General features: G+C 34.2%; 2 protein-coding genes across 2 annotated transcripts; one reads left to right on the plus strand and one right to left on the minus strand.

The window, feature by feature from the left end:
* The first annotated feature begins 3151 nt into the window (after window positions 1-3151).
* On the plus strand, window positions 3152-4508 carry LOC131658212 (uncharacterized). Its single transcript, XM_058927534.1, has 5 exons — window positions 3152-3317; window positions 3441-3560; window positions 3640-3806; window positions 3894-4205; window positions 4314-4508. Exons 1-5 carry the CDS (start codon window positions 3152-3154, stop codon window positions 4506-4508), a joined length of 960 nt encoding a protein of 319 aa, XP_058783517.1.
* Window positions 4509-8179: 3671 nt separating this feature from the next.
* LOC131661678 (uncharacterized) lies at window positions 8180-20315 on the minus strand. Its single transcript, XM_058931284.1, has 12 exons — window positions 19364-20315; window positions 18371-18531; window positions 17539-17599; window positions 15673-15738; window positions 15488-15573; window positions 15243-15306; window positions 12909-13121; window positions 11629-11694; window positions 10482-10561; window positions 10263-10397; window positions 9726-9780; window positions 8180-9103 (listed from the first exon to the last, which is right to left on the minus strand). Exons 1-10 carry the CDS (start codon window positions 20117-20119, stop codon window positions 10280-10282), a joined length of 1671 nt encoding a protein of 556 aa, XP_058787267.1. The 5' UTR covers window positions 20120-20315; the 3' UTR covers window positions 8180-9103; window positions 9726-9780; window positions 10263-10279.
* Window positions 20316-21828: the final 1513 nt, after the last annotated feature.

The raw sequence follows: 21828 nt of genomic DNA on the forward strand, positions 1-21828 counted from the left end.
TTTTTTTACCTTTTAATTAAACTTTTCACTTGTTTTTTAAAACAATTTTTTATAAAAGCAACTTTTTAACAAACTTACTTAAAAAAATATTACATATATTTATAAATAAATGTATAAAATAAACCATCAAGAATTAAAATTACTAGAATTAGCTAAAAAAAGAGTGAGTTTTGGAGGAGAGGCGGGTTTTGGCGGGCGGCGGGCTTTGGCGGGGCGGGTATGGCGGGCGGCGGGTTTTTGCGGGGCGAGCTTTGGCGAGCGGCGGGCCTAAAATCCCAACCCAACCCGCCATTTTTTGGCGGGTGGCGGGCCGGCCCCGCGGGCCACGGCCCGTTTTGCCACCCCTAGATAGAACAACATCTAGACAAGACATCAACAACGTGATTTGTCCTAGTTTGCTCCTCCTCTAGTATCTTGTGATGAGCTGCCCTAGGTGCTCCTCCTCTAGCATATGGGGGCTTTGGCGTGTATTTGAAGGAATAGCGTTCGGAGATGCATCTATGTAAGTCATTCGGAGATGCATCTCTAGAATAATTTTACGTGAAAGTATGTCCTGGGCAAGAATTATGCTGAAGTTGGATGCGTTCGGAGATGCATCTACATAAAGGTTACGTATTTGTGTCTTTAATAATTTCTTTTCACTAATTTATGGATTTATCCAGCATTGTGTTGAATTTTGGTGCGTCCGGAAATGTATTTCTGGAACTTGTGGACATAAATGTATTTTTGTGCGGTGCGCATGAGAAGCATAAGATGCATTAAGAAATTTCAAAAATAAATACTCCCGATTAAAGCTATCTCAAAACATAAGGGCATAGGTTGTCTGTTAGGGAAAAGCCACCAAAACAGAAAAGATTGGGATTATGATAAAAATGGAAGAAGAATTAACTTGCTACCCCCCAATTTTACCTGGAACCCCCCCCCCCCCCCCCATAGCATATGAACAGACCAAAATACTCAAACAAAAAAAATTCACCATTTCACAAATTTTACAAACAAATATGAAAATTTTAAAATCTTTGGGGCGATAGCGGAAATTCCGAGACGACTACCGGAAATTTTACCAAATAGTAAGTATTTCCAGTATTTTTGAAAAATTTCCAGTAAAAATTCACGGAAATTTCAAAAATTTCTGGTATTTCGTACCGAAAATTTCAAATATTTCGGTACTTTTTAGAGCTATTTGTACAGAAAATTTTGAAATTTCAGGCCGTTCAATTTTGATTTTCGATAGTTCATATTTTTTTTTAAATGTCGAAAAATTTCAGAATTTCCGGTAGTTCATATTTTTTTGGCGAAATACCCCTTTTGGTCCCTTAAGTATACTCTTTGGTTCACTTTGGTCCCTCAATGATTTTTCATGCCACATTGGTCCTTTAACTTTTTAATAGATGCATACAAGTCCCTTCCTTCTACTCCGTTAGTCAAAGCCTGTTAAAAGTCTACGTGGCAGTGACAGGTGGATTTGACCAACTCTTGTGATGGAATTAGCGTCTGAAAAATCGACGCTAAAAGATATTTCTGGATTTTGATTATTGTTGTTCATGTTCTTCCCCAAATTTTTAACAGTGAAACCCTAACCATTGAATCAGCCACAAATTTATAAATTTTACTTGAAACAATTTTCAAAATATTGAAACAATTTTACATTTCAACATTTAATTCAAGTCAATATCAATTAATCAACATATTCAATTAAAAACAAATTAAAATAAAAGGATTTGGTCTTTTCAAATTAGTAACAGAAAAATCAAAATGAAAGAGAAAAGGATTAGGGTTGAAGCATCAGGTTCTCTTGCACTCATCTCCTTCCCTCTTCTGCGACGATGGCGCCAGCGTCAGATTCTTCATCTCTGATTCCGTTCTCAGCCTCTTTCACCGCTCTAAAACAACAAGCAGACTGCAATCCTCTTTCTCCTCCAAACTCAGGTTTCAAATCTCGATCTCCTCTCTCAATCTCAAGTCCGTGCGGTCTCGGATTTGTATCGTTTTGGCTCGATTGTTGTTATCGTGTTGAAATTCGTTGAGGTGTTGATGCAAATGGTTGATGCATTGATGTAGAGTGAAGGCGTTATGATGATGAACGATGTGGTTCGTGACGCGAATTGCTTCTGTTTTGCAGATTAGAAGGTTATTATGTGGTTGTTGGATCTACAACCTGTTGAAGTAGTTAAAGTTGCAAGGAATTGATATGGAAGCAGAGAAATATTGAAGATGATGTAATGAAGTTTGTTGAAGATTGATGCTGAAGAAGAAGTTTCAACACGGTTCAGAAAGCAATGAAGTAGAGAGAGATTTTCTTGAGATTCTTCTGTTGATTTTTAGGATGAATCACTAATGGAGATATGGAAGCAGAGAAATGTTGAAGATGATGTGATGGTGTTGAAAGGTAAAATTGTTTTAATGTTTTGTAAATTGTTTCAATGTTGTAAAATTTATAAAATTTGTGGCTGATTTAATGGTTAGGGTTTCAGTTTTAAAAATTTGGGGAAGAACATAAACAACAATAATCAAAATCCAGAATATGCTTTTAGCGTCGGTTTTTCAGACGCTAATTCCATCACAAGAGTTTGTCAAATCCACCTGTCACTGCCACGTAGACTTTTAATAGACTTTGACTAACGGAGTAGACGGAAGGGACTTGTATGCATCTATTAAAAAGTTAAAGGACTAATTTGGCACGAAAAATAATTGAGGGACCAAAGTGAACCAAGGGGTATACTTAAGGGACCAAAAGGGGTATTTTTCCTTTTTTTTTTAGCTTTTTGCCTTTTTTATTTAGTTCAGAATTTTAGTGATAACCAGAGGTAAATACGATTCTGTTGCAGGCAGACTGACTAATAGGGGAGAAGCTCAGGTCCGGAGGGATGTGGTAGAGGCTTCCGAGCTACAGGCTAGAAGACATCCTCCGACTGGTTCTCACCGAAAACGATTGGCGGAGCAGACGCAGTACCGTGCACTCAGACATCGGATTGTTATAATTGCTACTGCGGAGGAGGCACTTATGGAGGAGCCAGTTGTGGTTGTGCAGGTACCTGTGGAGGAGCCACCTGTGACTATACTGGTTGTGGAGGAGCCAATTATGGAGGTACCGGCTGGGGAGGCAGCTATGGTGGTGCCCGGTGTGGAGGAGTAGGTACCCGCTGTAGAGATGGTAGTTGAGAAGGCTCCTGCGGCAGTTGATGAGGTGTCTCCTTCTGATATAGACGCCACGACACATGCATCTACAAAGCCATCAATTCACACTGATGGAGCCTATCCAGGAGGCCCTACTGACAGGTCTGTGCTCACAAGATATGCTGACCATATCACATTTCGTATATGCCAGGGCGAGGTATATATGTTATATTTTTTATTGCAAATTATTCATTATTGATTATTTTGGCTCGATTGTCTATCTGAAAGTTTATTGATTATTTTTTTAATTTTGTTTCTTACAGGAATGTCTGACGCTGAAGGTCGCATTCCATGGCTCGAAGTTAAAGAGGGCGTGGTGCACGAGGAGTTTTCCTTTACAAGAGGCTTGCACCTTAGGATGTCTTGGCTGAGGGACAGGTACGGTGAGCTTGTGGCGGCATAGAGGTATGAGGTTGTCGCTAGGGCGTACATGCTATCTAATGGCATGTACTCTCTTTGCAGACAAGTCTAGTGTTTATATTGATGTTTGCTACACATGGCTATTTAGTAGCCTAGACACTCCAAACTGGGATTGGGGAGTGGCAGTGTTCACTATGTTGTACACGACACTTGGAATCGCTTCCCAGCCTGATTTCAAACAGCTAACTGGTTACTTGAGCCTATTACATGTATACTAACATTTATTTTTTTTATTTTTACGTTGTTACTTGAGCCTATTTGTTGGATGTCATATTAATAATTTTTTATTTGTTAAGTACTGGATATACGAGCATTTGCCTCGCATCTGTGATCGGAGACTGCATCGTGTCCCTGCGAGTGCTCCACTTGCGAGGAGATGGAAGGGCAGGAAGGCGGTTCGTGGGGGTGTTATGGATTACAGAAGGAAGCTTGATGTGTTGCCAGTAGATGATGTCATCTGGACACCGTACACTATGCATTGTCCCCATCGCCCATTTGACGATGCAATATTGTATTCATGGCATATGAGGTGGGAGAACCACGTGGTTAGACACCTGCCTGAGAGGTGTCTGCGACAGTTTGGTTTTGTTCAGGGCATCCCTCGTCTAGTACCTGAGGCTCCAACTTGTGGGATTGACAGATGATTTTAGAGCCACATCATCAGCTCTGCCCGTGAGATTAGAGCTAGTGCAGTTTCGAAATAACATCCTTCATAGTGCGAGGATGGTTACTTTGAGTGGTATCGCAGTATATCATACTCTCGCCTCATACCACCAACTGCATGGTCTTTTGATGTTCTGGAGCCTTCTAGTGCTAGTGTTTTTGATGCTAATGTACGGGTTTACGTGCCACCACCTCCACTTCCTGTAGGGGACCAGGATAGCCGCCTCCAGTTGATTGTTGTTCTGTAGATAATCTCACAGGTTTGGTAAATCTGAATGGTGAGATTTTTATCGGATTATCTAAGATAGCAGACATAGTCTGTGTGGTGCTATGTAGACATATTATATTTTGTTTGTATTATATGTATATTCTGTGACACAAACTTGTTATCATCGTACTAATTTATTGCATAATATTTTGGGTATTACATGATTCAAATATGAATACAGCATAAAACAGTACAACAAACATAAATTAAAAAACACTAAACATGAAAACCTAGGTACTACCAAATGATTCTGAGCGTTTCAACATATTCATTATGTCGTCGACGGATCTTGTTATCTACGCTTCCAACTCAATTGGACCTTTTGTTATCCTACGGCGAAATAATTTCCACATGACTTTGACATCTTCGTCAGTCTTCAATTCAATCAGGTTGTATTTCACCCTTCAATTACTATCAATCCAATCTTCGTGAAACTCGATCTTTCTCACCGTTTTGTTATCGGTATCAGGCACCAACTCATTCAGCTTGTTTGTCAAGTTCGCGAAGGATGCGTCGCCATCTGGAAGCTTGAATTCAACATGAGAGTTGTTTTTGTTGAAATACACTTCCACCTTAATCATAAATTCAGGAAGAGACATTTACAAATACCAGAAATTTGAAAAACAATATCAAAAATTTCAACTAATGAAAATTTCTTCTACTCTACAAAAATTTCATTTGGACAAATTGTTCAATTCACACAAAGACATATCTAGTATAATTCAATATGGAAGAATGCAATGTATAATTTGAGGGGTGACAGATTAAATCCTCCAAATAGAAGCGTGTATATCCTCTTTGTTATTGTTTATTTGTTGCATTTAAAACTTTTACAATTAAAGTAATTACATTCATTAGACTTTTGCAATAAGATATATTTTTTATTAAAACAATAATGATATGGATAGAATTTCATATGACAATCTAAAATATAGTGAAAACTAACGTTTACGCTAGTATATTATTTTATTTTTGATTTATCATCACCAGTATAGTTCGATTCAGGGCTCAGTTTTGACATCAAGTAGTTCAGTCCATTCTCGACCATAGTTACAGGGATTGAATCGTGGTTCTCTCTATCCAGCGTCAATCACCATTGAACCAACTAATTATCGATAATATTTTATACTAGACGTACACCCGTGCGATGCACATCTATTTAAATATTAATTATAACTATAATTATAAAAAGTAATTTAAAAATTAGATATATAATTGTGCAATGCAGAAATATATTCCATTTAAATACTAATGATGATATTATTATAATTATAAAAAATAATTTAAAAAACGATTATGTTTTATTTAAATAATAATTATAATTTAAAAAATAAGTTAAAAATTAAATTTACAATCATACTATGTAAGGATAGTTCTATTTAAATATCAATGACAAATTTTATAATTTTGAGAGAGATGTTGCTATGAGTGTTGAAGCTTTAGCTTTTTTAGTTCAATTTGTAACATTACTGAGGGATGAGGAGAAAATATAAACAGACTCCACATTACAAATACATATTATAAATTATGTACAAAACCATCTCTTAGCAGTGCTATTTATTACTTAGTTGAAAGAAATTATTGTGAAGATGATAAATAGACTTAATATGATGAAATTATTTATTAAAGTAACTATATAAATTAAGAATAAAAATAACTATGATTAAGAATAAGAGAAAGAAATCGGATAGAAGCAAAATCATCTTAATAATCAGTATAATTATCAAAAACATTATTGAATCAAATCAGTGCCGGCCTTTAGCAGGAGCAGCAAGGGCTGCAGCGCTGGACCCCAAAATTTTGGGGCCCTATTTATTTATTTTTTATTAAAACAATACCTTTTACACCTGTTTTTGTATAAAATAGGTATTAAATAATTATTCTTTTGAAAACATTTTACACCGAATTTTTAAAGGTAGGTGTAAAATAATTTTTATTTTCACAATTTAGGTATAAATTTTTATTTTTGTGGGCCTTTTTTAAAATTTATAACAGGGCCCCGGCTTGTTTGGGCCGGCCCTGAATCAAATATCAATTAGAATATAATTAATTATTAAATATCAACAACATAAGTAAAGAAAAAAATTAAAAAATTGAAGAAAAAAATTAATACTCATTTAATCCAACTCATAGGTGAAAAAAATTAAAAGAACATGGGAGGAAATAAAAAAATAAAGAATGTTTTTAAAAATATCTTCATATATTAATTATTAATATTAATTGTAGGAAATTAATTGTTAATATTACTAAGAAAAATTCATGAAACATGGTTACAATATTTTATTAGAAAAAGAATTAAAAAAGATAAAATCAAAATAAAAGGAATTGAGATAAATATAGTGTTTAGAAAAAATGAAAGATTATTCTAGAGAGTGGTTAAAAGATAAAACCAAAAGTATCTTAAAAAAACATAGTAAAATAAAAAAATAATAATAGTAGGATAGCAACATAAAATAATTTAGACAATAGTTTATTATAATATTCTAAAAAAATAAAGTGTTGCCTTGTATTTACAAAATGAAATAGTTGAAGTTGGGAGTTTAACAAAATTGAAATAATGACTTCCCACTAAATTTTATGTGTTGCTTATAAGAGACATTTTTTGATTAATTAAATTAATTAATTAATTAAATTGATTAAATAAAATTAAAATAAACATGAGGTAGTGGTGTAAGTTACGCAATTCACACCAATTAAGTAATATTATAACCTCCCACTAAATTTTATGTGTTGTTTATAGGAGACATTTTTTGATTAATTAAATTAATTAATTAAATTGATTAAATAAAATAAAATATTATCATAATAATAAGTAAAATGAAATATTATTTTAATTTAAATAAATATTAATTAAAATGATTAATAAAAATAATATTTCGTGGGAAATTTTATTGGAAAGATGGATGGGTTATAAAAAATACGTGGGAGAAATTAATCATTCAATTGTGGTGGCAATTAATTAATTAATGAATAAAAAATTAATATAAAAAGTTAATAAAGATAGTTTTTAAATAGGAAAATCCTATTTATTACGAAGTCCAAATAAAAGAAATGCAAGAATTAAAACAACTCCGGGAGAGCTTTATAAAAGAAATAAAAGAAAATCCTATTTGTTGCGAATATGTTTCTTAAATGACTTAAGTGTTTACTTTATAAAAAGACATTGCTACTTAGTTTAATATAAAATTAATCAGATAAGTCTGACTACTTGAAGTGTCATTTAGTAACTATTGTTATATTAGAAAGAACAATTATAAAAAAAATTTACAAAATTATCTTTTATTGAATAAATAAGAAAGATTACATCTGCAGATAAGAAAGATAAATTTAAATAATTAAAAAATAATAATAATAAATACTAAAATTATAATAGAAAAAACAAGATTAATAATTCCTTATGTTTTATGTTAGTAGAATTATCATAAATTTTCTTTATCATAACTTAAATTTAATATATTAGTTTTCAAACAATTGTGGCTTATCCCTTTTCTACTTTTTAAAACCCCATATATTATTTGTGTATTATACACCAATGAAGACAAATATATATTCTCAAACTTAATAACATGACACATTAGATCATTTTTTCCTATATATCCATATAACAAAATCTACCTTTAAATTGAAAGATATTATCATATAGATTATGCTTATAAAATTTCACATCAACCCAAAATCATTTAATTTGTTAAAGCAAATGGTAAAAATTAACAATTTTCATGAATTATTTACCATATTTTAAGCAAAAAAATGCACCTTTTTTTTTTATTTTGCAATTACTAAGGTCATCACAGTAGTTGAGGAGAGAGATCTGATCCCACAAAGCACCTGAGTCGTAAAAATCAACTACATACCAACATCCAACACTGAATCTTCTGTTTGTCAACAGAAGAACTTTATTATTATAGTATTTAATCCAAGATAACACTCCTGAAATTTGTTTTATAAGTTTCCTTGGGAGTACCATGTCAATAGAAGCAGTCTTGGAGACATGTCCCACATCAGGATGCATGGTTTTGAACCTCATAGACAGTGAAATTTGTGTATATTCTGCAAACTGGTATAATAGTTTACAATTAATCAAGGTGCAAATTAGGAGATAATCAGTATCTAAGATGCACACAAGTAATTATTTATTCAACAGAAAGCACCATTATTACTGTTATAACCAGTACATGTGCTAATCAAATAAACAATGTCCAAATTGGACAGCTCACTGTACAACATATTAAGATATTTTCCCCTGATCTATCTGATTGGCAATATCCATATTAAGATATTTTCCCCTGTATATAGAACTTCTTTTTTATAAATAAACCTATTTGGAAACCCACAAGCTCACTGTGATTTGTGAGAAACATGCTTTAACTTGTACAAATGATAGTGTGGTTCAATACTTGGTTAAACTTCAGATTAGAAACTTGCACCCAGAAATCCATCAATTTGAATTGCTGGGTCCTTGAAATTTTCTACTTCAAAAGCATAGTCATATTGTCGGCCTCGTATCATAAAAAATTAATTCAATGTGCCAGAAACTTCTTGACCACTGAAGCGCAAATTTGGAGCCATTATTCCCTGAAAATTTGGCACATACTAGATCAGAATAAACGAGTCCTAGAAGCAGTCAGAAACATTTATCGGCATCTTTGAGGAAACTTTGATAATAGAAATAAACTCGAAGATGAAATATTTGAACTGTATAAGTCTAAAATCATAGCACAAAAGGAGATAAATTTGCAAAAGCAACATAATGTATTTACTTCATAGAAGAAAAGTAGACGACAACCAGGTACTCATCAATATTTACTAATGTACGTCTAAAAACAGATAGAAATATTATCAAGAAACATATGAACAAAGAAACAAGCTTATGCATTTCAGATTTGGAGAAAAGTTTCATGTTTGTGAAATAATGCCAGGGAACAGTTGGCACACATCTGCTGGCTGTAAAAAATGGCAGGGCATAAACTCAGAAAACTGTACCAGAAAGTTATGCCGGGCATTCTGCAATGTGCAATTTTAAATGCATTTCATCTTGAATATAAGGAACAGAAAGTCTACATGCCCAAAACAATTTTATCAAAGATCTACGAAACAAATTTGTATGACAATACAATAAAACATGAACATATGGTAATTTCAGTCTTCAATCTTCAATTCATACAGTATATTGACCATATCTGATATACTAACGCACCTTTCCATGGAATCAGAACAATGCTTGCCTCACTTTGTTGTTTTCCAAGGTAAACCTGAATATGAAACCATAGCTAAGAAATTTGAATCTTTTCACTCAAATCATTTTCTTAAACCCAGAAGGAAAAAATGTAATAAATCAAATAAAATAGGACCAACGCACAGAGAAAATGGGCAATTAAGACCGTTAACCAAAGGATATTGAATAAATACAACAATAGTGTCCAAAATCCACCTAACAGAATTCCTTCATATTTTACACTTTATACACCATCCACCTAACAGACTTCCTTCATATTTCAAACTTTATACACCTCTCTACATACCAAGTTTGACAGTTAATTATATTACACACTTTATACATGCCAAGTTTTGACGGTTATTCAAACCTCTCTTAAGCACTACAAATGCTCAAGACAGTGAACATTCTATCTCACGTATCTATCAACAAAGCATTTTCCAAGGATCAATAATTAATGATGCTACATTAGCTTAAATAACCAGAAAAATAATGAAAAGTATTGAGTAAGTATTATACCTATTCTGATGCTTTGCCTAGTACTTATTGTCTAATTGTACCATCAAATGGCGATAATAACGTCCCCGTATTATTCTGTGCCACTGAAATTGAATCAACTGAGGGAACCTGAGCTGCATCCGCTGTTGGACAAGCCTGCAACAAAATGTTAGTTTAAATAAGTACTTTAATTCTCTGCAGTTTATTACCAGCATGTTGAAAAGAAAGAAAACCACTTACCATCTTACTAGACACCTCTGAATTCCTTTAGATATGGGACGAAAGAAGGGTGGATCCCGTTGAGCATAAAGCAACCCCACCTGCCATAGACCACTAATAGGTTAAAAAAAAAGTAAATGTTTCCATATATAATGTTTGAAGGGACATGATGTCAATAAACTATAGTTTTACTAACATAGTTAAAGTAATTCAAATTTCAAAGTCTTCAATGCTGACTATTAAAAGCTAGTCCTACTTGTTGGAAAAAGGTTTTATATGCCATAAAATAACATGAGTTTTATTTTCAAATTTACTGAAGTTGTTGTTCAATACATTTAGCTGACTCCGCCTAAGGGATAAGTTAGGTTGCTATTTTTTTTTTGTAGTTTTTCCCATAAAAAATCAGTGATTCACCTATTTATATCGTTTGATTCATTTAGTTGATTCTGGCTAAAGGGTAAGCTAGTTGCTAGTTTCTGGAGTTCTGCTGTAAAAAAACCAGTGATTCGCCTATCTAATGTTTAGCAGTACTGAATTTAAAATAAAAGTTCAGCCATAATAACCAAAAGGGTTAGATATGTTTTGGAACTCCATTGATGGTAGAGGCCATAAGTGGCGATTTATTATATTTGAGGGATTGAAACAGAAAAGTCTATTTTACAGTCAGCAGTAATAAAATTTGCTAATTTACCCAGACCAAAAAATCATTTTAAGAAGAAAAAAATGAAATTAAACAAACTTATTGAAAGGTGTAACTGCTAACTATCATCTTAAACATCTTAAAAGTTCAGACTGAATGACCTAGTTACTAGTTACTCCCTCCGTCCCAAAATAAATGTCGTTTAAGGTTGTTACACACAGATTAAGAAAAGTAATGATTGAGTCAATAAAGATAACATTTTTACAAAATTACCCTTAATTACTATTGGGTGTTATATATTATCATGTCTTGAAAAGAGTGTAGATAAGGGTTAAAGTTGATAAAAGTTAATTAATATTGCATTGGGAAAGTAAAGAGACTATTATTTTGGGACAACTTTTTAAGGCTAAAAAGACACTTATTTTGGGACAGAGGGAGTACTAGTTAGTAATACGTAAAGTGGCAAGGGATGTCCTAAAGGGTCATAGGGTTTTCTGGAAAAGAATTTAGAAAACAGAGATAATATACCTGCAGTAATGCAACAGCAGAAGGATCATCAAATATTTCTTCACTGTATTCAATTCGATAATTGACCTGACATGAAGATAATGATAACGATCAGTGAGAGCAAAGAGATTACAATCCAAACAAAACTGCTACAAAAGCTCCATACTTCGGACAGAGAGTGATTTCTGACTTTAGCACTCTTTGTGTGCCAGGGAAGGAGTAGGAGGTGGAATCATTAGTGAAGATATCCATGCATAGTAAATCTTATCAATAGGCCAGGGCTTCTTTGTTTCAGACAAGAGTGTCCAGCACAAAAGGGGAAATAGAAAGCCCAAGGAAGATTGGCAAGGGCAGAAGTGAGATTTTATTGGATTCCATTCTTGAGCCACTCACGAAGTCCATGGTTAGGCTTGTTCGGATCAGAGGGGATGCCAGAATTTAGTAGCTTTAGGGAGGTTATGAGGACATGGTCGGTGCTTTCACTGAGGTAGGTTATTTAGTGGGGCCAACATGGGATCTCACCATGTAATGGACCATGAAGATTCTATTCGAACTTTTTAATACAACAAAATATAGTATCGGAAAAAGTAAAACTTCCAAATAAATTTCCCAAAAAAAAAGTATCTAGATGGATTCTGGAATTACAAGGAAAATTAATAGAACAATAATCTTATAACAGTAACAGAAAACAGGAAGAATAAAAATAGGAAAAAGGAAAAGTAGAGAAAGACTCAGAAGCAAGCTTGATACTATTCCTGACCTCGCAGAACACATAACTCCCTCACAAATTCAATGCCCCTTTTGGTCCAGTTCCTCCAGCATATTCCCTCCACTCCGCATGCTTGCTACACTTTCTAGTTTCTTCACCAAAAAGAACACCTAAGTACCACATTTGTGGAGGGGCAGTGATGGGCCTTTAATCATGTTTATACCAGAGGAGAAAGAAGAAAAAGAGGAAATTGGCTGGTTCTGGTGAATGAAAGGAGCAAAAAAGCTACTGTTTTGATGAGTTAAGAAGAAATGTTGGACAGGGACTGTAATAGACTGTAAGTGAAACTTGGTAATGAAAAGAACAAATAACAAAAGGATGAATAAAGAGGAGGTGGAAGGGAATGAGAGAGGCATTTGGTGACTTAAGCCAGGAGGGGCTAAAAAACCTTCAACACACAACTCAAAAGAGCAAAGACCCCATCCTATATTTTTGTACTATCATATCCATGCATATGTGTATGCTTCTGTTTTCCGATAGAACTGTTTTCCACACAGAGAATTTTAAAACTGAAAAAGATAAGCACATTTACCCCAAAGTCTGCATTGACTAGTGATTTAACAAAATCCATCAATTGAAGCTTTGCCCATTCCATGCGCAACTTAGGGTCATCAACCTTCGGTGGATGCCTCCAAGGTGCACCAAAACGCAATCTGTCATCAGAAATCTTTCCATTACGCACATCAATTGCAAATTTTTGCAAGATCTCCAATGCTCCATCCAACGCAGGATTCACGACAGATATCTAAACGAAGTTTGAAAATGCCACGCACCGTTAGTCATACATGCAGAAGTGAGAAGACTAATACATAAATAATTTAACCAAAAAAAAAAAGAATAAAACATGCCTTCCCTAAGGTTATGAAAAAACACAACAAAAATAACAAATATTTCATCCACAAGAGAGAGACAAGGGAATAACAACCTCTTGTTTTTTATTCTTTTAAGGAGCTAAGTAATGAGATTACAGGGATGGATACCACTAATATAAAGAAATCATTAGAAAGAATATTGATGTGTGCCTGAGGTATTTAACTTTTGAATCTTATATGGCAAACAGTTTTAACTCTTGGTATAAAAATTAGAATATTATATTCTTCTAGGTTATCAAAAAGTTAGTTAAGCTGTCAAAATTTTACTGCAATTTGATAATGTATTTAGTAAATAGGATTTTCATTCTATGGTGAACATGTGTTTTAAGTGTATCAGAGGGATGTGTGCGTCAAGAAGTGAATGTAAGAACATTAAATTGGTGACAAGAGACACTAAAAGATAAATAAGGGTGGAAAACAAGATATACTGAACATCCAATAATTTTTATTTCTCGTTTACTGAACATTGATCACTCCTACCACCACCTTTACTGCTGCAAGTCTCCTTTAAGTCCTAGAATAAACCAAAACCTAATTATTAAGAAATGTGGTTTGACCTAACTCAACCCTACAAAACCGGCTTGTAAGGTGAGGATTGTCCCCACTTATAAGCATATGTTTAGGCCATGTGGGACTCTTTAACACACCCCCTCACGCCCAGGATTAGACAACTGGAGCGTGAAAATAAATGGTGGGTGGCCCGATAGCGGAAACCATAATAGGTGGCCCACCGGATCTTAAACGGGGCTCTGATACCATGTTAAGAAATGTGGTTTGACCTAACTCAACCCTACAAAACCGACTTGTAAGGTGAGGATTGCCCCCATTTATAAGCACATGTTTAGGCCATATATTGTCTGATGTGGGACTCTTTAACACTAACAAATTGAATTCCTTAAACAAGATATCTCAAAATCTAATAATAAATTGGTACTATCTCCATATTTAGTGAGATACATATATATTAATTCAAATTGTTGTTTTTAAAAATGTTCCATAACAAGAAAGAATCTCTCCCCAAAAATAAAATGCATCCATTCAAAATTTTAGACCACTGTCAGTCTGTCACAAACCCTTCTACATAATATAAATACTGTCAAAGTGGAACCCTTTATTTCATTCTAAGTTCAATTAGAGGAGGAAAAAAACATTGAGCTGTCATTGAAACCCTGTGTGTTGAATTTGCATTCTCATGTTTCAAAGCTTAAGAGTCATAAACTTTCATAAAGTACTTCTATTTATTATGTGTAGTTATGTATTTATACATTAAGCTCTCATTCTATGTAGTAGCATTGGATTCTGGCATAGGAATGTAATTGAGCACTTGGGAGAAAAATTAGGTGATGAAAAGATGTACTACTACTACTTTTTGTGATGCTGCCTGAGCTATTTGCCTAATCTCAAGACAAACAAAAAAAAGTCTTATCCCACTAAGTGGGGTCAGCTATTTACTTAATCTTAAGGCTTCCCTAATAGTGTCCATATGGCAGTGCCAGTTTCAGTTGAATGATACTCCAATCATTGAGAGGAATATCGTAAATAAAGGAGATTTGCCGCTTTGGACGATGGAGTGTTAATTATAAATTTATAATAGTTCTCATTGTGTAGAGTTGATTGCCCAGATCGATCATTTTGGTTATCAGATTATGTGAAGATCATATGTGGGTTAATTTTTGGAAGGCGGCTACACGTATAACTGAGTCTAACATTCCAAGTAGCTCAAACTACAAATTGAAAAGAACAAAAGTTGTATAAAGTGAAGTATGTATATATTGACGTCATTTTGTTGCATTATGTTAACTGGGATATTGACATGTTGCATTTTTTTGGGTCGATTTTTTTTCTTCTAATTTTATTATCCACCCGTATTTTTATGATTATACATGTACAATGCATGAGTAAAAGATGCTAGTTCTCCAAAAATTAATTGATGCCATTGATTATAGTTTGAAGACGATAATAGGATCCAGAATGAGAAACCCTTCGAAAATTACCTGCAAATATGCTAGATAAGCATCTACAATGTCTTCGAATGTACTAGCTCTGTCTGCTGTTGTCCTGCAGTTAAATAAAAGCATCAGCCAGTAAGAAATACAATACCAATAACTGGTAAAGATTATACAACCCCTACGATAATGCAAAGATCTTGCACTCCAACAGTTAAAAGTGTATTATATAGCCCTTACGTCATAGATGAGACTTGAGAGTAATAAAAGAATGCAAAATAAATAAATCTTACTTGTGCAGATAATTGTTTTGTTTAAGTGCATAAAGCTCAAATAGATGACGAGGGTTTGGCCCAAGTACCTCAGTAATCACTTTCCACTGAAATTTAAGAACTAATAGTTAAAAGTAACAGAAATTGCAAGGAACTAAAATAAGTACATAAATAAACTAAAATTTGTTTAGAGATAATATCCATACTTCTGAGTGACTAAAATAGTCCGTGACCATGTGCATTTGAGCTTCTTGTGGAGTCCACCCAAAGGTCTGCCAGCCAAAAGTTGTTTGATGAATAACATAAGCTAAACTCAATAGCTAATAAAAAAGTCTTAGACAGACACTCGTCTCCATTATGCAGTTGCATACATGCAAAAGGACAAAGTATCTCAAAATTATCTTGACTTCATGACCAAATTCAAGAGGCAATCACTTCAAGATGTAATCAAAATTAAGTGGACATCTACCGTCTTGATGAATTTTCATTGCAGGTAAAGGCAAATATATATGAACAGTAACATTGTTCCAAACTACAAGTTGCCTGTAGTATACTTATGATGTGCTTAGCGTAAAAATCAGTATTAAATTAGTTAGATTGAAATTTATTTTAAGACAATAGAACCCTATACTAGGTGAAATCATCAGTTAACTTGAACCTAATCTAAGGAATATCTACTCGTGACAAATAACTACCCACCCCACCCCCCAATATAGTCTCTCAAATAATCCTCCCACCTCTCTATAACAACACTTTTTCATCAAAGTTGCCATAATTAAGCTACTCCAGGCATGTTTTATGAAGGGGTTGTAGCATTAAAACCATGTACCAACAAATGGTTTAGTGCAGTCGAAGAAGCAAGGGGAACTCGTTTTTTCACATTGCTTGTCTTACATGGGATTGAACAGTCAAACAAGTAGTTTTAATTCTAATTGCATTTTTTTATTCTAATTGCATTTTTTAATTCTAAATGCATTTTTAACCAAGGCCAGAAAAGTGTAATGGTCAAGGACAAAAGCAAACAAAGGCATAGCCACAGGAAAGAATAAATTGGAAGCATTTGCCAAGTTAACATACAAAATGCATTTGCTGCATTTGTTGAATTTTGTTAAACCTGATGTTTCCCACCCCTCAATAGTCAAGCAAACTTTGCCAATCAAAGAAAGTACAGTGATGACGTTATTTCTTAATGTGAATAAAATGGAAGCATTTGCCAAGTTAACATATAAAATGCATTTGTTGCATTTGTTGAATTTTGTTAAACCTGATGTTCCCCGCCCCTCAATAGTCAAGCAAACTTTGCCAATGAAAGAAAGTACAGTGATGACGTTATTTCTTAATGTTACTCTCTGTAGGTAAATATCTTTCGCTTCGCTTTGCTTCTAGCTACTAGAAAACAAGCTTTTCGTGATAATTTGCCTAGGAGTCACAACTCACAAGTATATGTCCTGACTCCTGAATTAGGCTCATGCAAAATGCAAGGTATAGCACTCATAATGGGTTCTTACCTAGAATAGAACCCCAATTAGAGTTGGAGATTTCTGTCGGGCTGAATTTCATGACTTGCTACAGCCATATTGATGACCTGAAAATACAGGAATATATGTGGAAAATGGATATGAGGCAAATGTTTCCAAAGTGCAGTCCTTTATAAGATGGAGAAGCAGGGATGCTTATCATCTTTCAGTGACTAATAAGAATGTCAATGCTATAAAAATGACACTTATTGTCATCACACAGTTTTATAAATATCAGGCTGCTAACTCTCTAGTAAACCTTGTTAAACATTAGCTAACCCTTTTGAATGCAGGGAGGACACTGACATAAATAAATAACATTTTCCCTTTTATACTTCCCAAGCCTAGGAGACTTGATCTTAGAAGGTAAAGTGTATTTTACTCTATTTCTAATTGTGTAGAAAACAGTTGTAGATTAATAAGAAGGAACGCACACAAGACTATGTCAGTTCATGCTTTTGACCCCGGTTTGCACATAATATATCAAGATCCATCTGTGGCTGTGAGCATAGAGAGAGGGAAGAGGGAGGAGGGGGATGGAAGTTATTCAAGTACCTCACGTGAGATGAATATCTCCATATATCCAAAATCCAAGAAAGCTTCATATGAATAATAACTGGAGAAAACATAGGTGTGTTAGAATTCATAGAAAGGGTGACACCAGATATTCCAATTAGTGAAAATGTTGCTAAGAATTCAATAATTCAGAAACCATAGAGTGAGAGAACAGATATATAAGATTTAATAAAATAGATGAAAACACTAAGAACAGCCAAAGACATACAGTGTAATAAGACCATAAAAAGCAAAGAACCGAGTATCTTGAATATAGATCACAGGGACCAACATATAAGCAAATCATCAAATTCGATTGTACAGGAAAATGATTGATTTGATATACTGCAATACTAAAGAAAAAATAGTCTACTACTTGTAATCTTCACAAAATGGGTTTCCTGCAAAAGTTGTGAACTGCTGCAGAAAAAATACAATAAATTATTTTACTTATTCTGGTCCTGACATTTAGTAGTGCACTTCCCACCACTTGTTTCATATAGTTTCCCCTATATTATAGTATTATAAATTCATAAATTTAAATGTGTGTATGAAAAAAGTGTTGTGTGCTCTCCTGAAAATATGAAACTATAAAAAGTAGGCAGTGACAACAAGATTCCGAAAATCCCAAATTTTCAATAGCGACAAACCTAAAGTTGCCCAACAATTTTTCACAGGAAAAGCAATGAATACTTCACAGTACATCCAAGGTATACACTTGTCATATTTCAGGGTATAAACAAATTGAATTGCATTCCAACAGAAGTTAAGAACTTTATAAAGTAAAATATATAGATGGGGAAGGAAATGAAGCTTAAATGAAGAAAATAACCCATCAGATGTGACGAGGATAACAGGAAGACACTGTTCGTTAGCACCCAAAGCAATTATTCTCCATATCAAGCTATCATGATAGAGTGGACCGGTGACTGAAAATTCATTGTCTACAGTAGCATGCTTTAGAACTTCAATATTGTTAAGTACCAGCTTCGGCTGCAAGCAATTCCAATACCTTATCAATTTGAATTACCACAACACACAATACAAAAATATGCTATCCAAGTTGATTTGCTCATAACTAAGGATTCGTTTGGATTGTCTTATTTGAGTTCATATATTAACATAACTCATAAGCACTTGCGAAATTGTTTAAGAGAGATTATTGAGACAGGCGATGACATGTCCATTAGCTGTTTTCAACCTATTCCGACAAGCCCTCCAAAATAGCTTATGTAACCAATTTAAAACTTATATGAGAACAGTCAGACTTATTGGCTTTGGCTCTATCTGGATAAACAACTAAACATAAAGTTAAATTGTTTTTATATAAGCTATCTTCAAGAACTAATAAAAATAAGTTGAAAACACCTTATAAACATGTCATAAGATATTTTCATAAATTCTTTCTCAAAATCTCACAAATATTTATGCCAGTATATAAATTCAAATAACTCAATCTTAACAGATCCCATATCTTTTGTTATAGAAATAATTTATGCATAACCACTTACAGGATTTACGAAATAAAACACTTAGTTAAATTGTTTATACATACATGACCTAACTAAAAGAGGCATATAGTGCAATGCCTGACAAGAAAACACTCCCTGATTAATACTAGATTAAAACTCTCGGTAAAACCGATACCTCTAAAAAATTGAGTGTTTGTGTCCGTTTCCGAAACCACACTTATGATTATGTTTAATTTATTTATATTTTCAAATTATTACCGGTGTCGATATGTCAGTGTGTCGATGTTTCTAGTGTCCGTGTTTCATAGTAAAAATTCATGTTCACATTATTTGCAATTGGTGATAAAAAGTACCTGAAAATGATGAATTTCAGCAGCCTGTGATAACAAATCCAACAACAAAAAGGGCCAATCCGTTGAAGAATGAGTGAGAGTCCTCGAAAACCCTCCAGTTCGATTCATATGAGCAATGGCATTACCTCTCCATCCTTGCTGCATCTCAATAACTTTCTTCGCTAACTTCAACGCAACCACAGATTCCTTGAAATACGAAGCCTCCTCAACAGACAAAACATTCTTCTCATTCTCCCCGTATCCCAAAACCCTATCAACCTCATCAGCATTACACTGACTCGACATCGCTAAAACCGCACGGTCCCACAGCACGGCGGGGGAGCCTTTAGAAGCTGGAGTGTTCAACACGCGCCGAAGGGAACCACTGAGGCCGTGCCATTTGTTGAGAGAATTGAATATCTGTCGAGAAGTAATGGCGCCCATTCGGAGAGCTTTCTCGGCCATGGCTTCTAGACATTGGTCGAGGCTTTTGCGGCAATCGGAGAGAGTGGGAGGTGGGGAGGTGGACCATGAGGCCCATGGAAGGGATGGGCTGGTTTGGGGTTTAATGGATTCGGCGAAATCGACGTAACCGGTGATGTGAGGGGTTTTGTTCCAGTCGTTGAGTAGACGTTCGAGAATGAGGGTGGTTTTACCGACGCCGCGAGGGCCGTGGAGGAGGAGTGGTTGGTGGACTCGGTGGTGTTGCGCGTGGTTGTTGAGGATTGTTTCTAGGAGGGGTCTTGGAATGATTCTCCATGGTTTTTTTGATGCCATTTTGTTGAAGTGAGGTAGAAGGAGCAGGCGAAGAAGGGTTTTGGGGGTTTAGTTTGGTGACGACAGTCGTTGTATTTCTTCCGGTTAATTTTAACGGTGTACTTTTCCGTCCATTTTTAACATTAAATTAGTAACATATTATATTTTATTGTTTGGATTGATAAAAAAATATTGAAATGAGCTAAACAAGATGAAAGATGAAATGCATTACATCCTTTCATTTCATCCTTCAATTTTCATTTTATTTAATTTGGAATATGTGTAGGATTAATTTATTTCACTTTATTCTGTCAAATTATAGAAAATACATAAAGGACAAAATAGAATTTATATTCTATTCGGCTCCTTCATTTTATTATATTTCATTCCACTTCACTCCGTTCTATTTCATCAATTCAAACATAATTGAATAATGTAATTCCATAAACAGACACACGAACTTTTTTAATAAAATTGTTATTCGATTTAAATAGTAAACTACAGAGAATAAGAAAAATATTTTTTTATAACTTTGAAAAAAGTTATAAGTGTTTTGTCAAGTAGGATTTTGAGTAGGGGTGGCAAACGGGCATGTTCGTCCCGTTTAGGTCCGTTTTGCAAAAGCCCGCAAAAAAACGGAGCGGGGCGGAACGGACATAGTTAAGGATGTGGGCCTAAAACCTAGCACTGCCCCGCAAAAAAGTGAGGGCGGTAAAAGCACGCGGGCACTGCACGTTTTAAACTTAAAAACGCAAAAATTTATATAAATGCACGTGCCAGCAAAAGCCCGCGTAGAAAACGGGGCAGGGCGGGGCGAACATAGTAAACAATGAGGGCCTAAAAAACCATTGGCCCACTCCGCACTGAAGTGCCGACAAAACGGACATCCCCAACGGGCTGAGCCCATTTTGTCACCCCTAGTTTCGAGAGTGTTGTTTAAAGATTATAAATAAATAAAGTATTTATTTGGATGACAATAATTTAGGTTGCAAATTAAGGGATTCAATTTTAGAGCATTGTTATATATTATTTTTTAGAATGCTCTGTTTATTCTTAGGGTGCGTCCCACACTTTTGAAAATTTAAAATTGTCCTTGTTGTGTTTGGAGATATATCTCCGACATATTTAAAATGATAAAAATATGTCTTTTTCATATTCATTCTATTTTGAACAAAATATGATCTAGATATGCATCTTCATAAATTATTTGGATGTATGCGAACATACACATCTGAAATACCCTTTATACTTAATTGTGGTGTTTTTATTCACTAAATTATGAAAAAATATGCATTAATTGATTCAAACATAATATACGACTATGAAAAAAAGTCATATAACTATAAAAAAAGTATTAACCATATATAAGTTGTTCCAAAAATACAAAATAATAGAACTAAACAAAAACCTATTGGGCATGTCTAATACCTTGATATTTCCTCTGCATGTATTATGAGGCAAGATTTATATTGGTTCGACGTTATCATCCTCGCATGCACCTAGTTTAGTCTCTGATTGAAAGTCATCAAAAATTTGTTCTTCCACTATACTCGTAAATTTAAGTTTCGATTACAACAATTCAATTAAAGATAAACTATGAAAATCCAATTTATCTTCTTTAGGCTTATTGATTTCTCTTATATGCAACGATCTCCCCAACCACTTGTGATCTTCACTCTATCACCATCTTCAAACTTTGGCGCCAAAGGGAACGGTCCAAGGATATTCAT

The sequence above is a fragment of the Vicia villosa genome, linkage group LG3 (genome assembly GCF_029867415.1).
Source record: "Vicia villosa cultivar HV-30 ecotype Madison, WI linkage group LG3, Vvil1.0, whole genome shotgun sequence".
Lineage (NCBI taxonomy): Eukaryota > Viridiplantae > Streptophyta > Magnoliopsida > Fabales > Fabaceae > Vicia > Vicia villosa.

What these genes read in the sequence shown, in the direction of transcription:
- LOC131661678 (XM_058931284.1), bottom strand. Translation starts at nt 20,119, where the DNA reads ATGGCATCAAAAAAACCATGGAGAATCATTCCAAGACCCCTCCTAGAA. An exon ending in CTTATCTAGCATATTTGCAG is followed by an intron (nt 13,122 to 15,242) that starts GTAATTTTCGAA and finishes AACTTCGTTTAG; the next exon opens with ATATCTGTCGTGAATCCTGC. An exon ending in CAGAGGTGTCTAGTAAGATG is followed by an intron (nt 10,398 to 10,481) that starts GTAAGTGGTTTT and finishes ATTTTGTTGCAG; the next exon opens with GCTTGTCCAACAGCGGATGC.
- LOC131658212 (XM_058927534.1), top strand. Translation starts at nt 3,152, where the DNA reads ATGGTAGTTGAGAAGGCTCCTGCGGCAGTTGATGAGGTGTCTCCTTCT. An exon ending in TGCTGACCATATCACATTTC is followed by an intron (nt 3,318 to 3,440) that starts GTATATGCCAGG and finishes TGTTTCTTACAG; the next exon opens with GAATGTCTGACGCTGAAGGT. An exon ending in TTGGCTGAGGGACAGGTACG is followed by an intron (nt 3,561 to 3,639) that starts GTGAGCTTGTGG and finishes CTCTCTTTGCAG; the next exon opens with ACAAGTCTAGTGTTTATATT.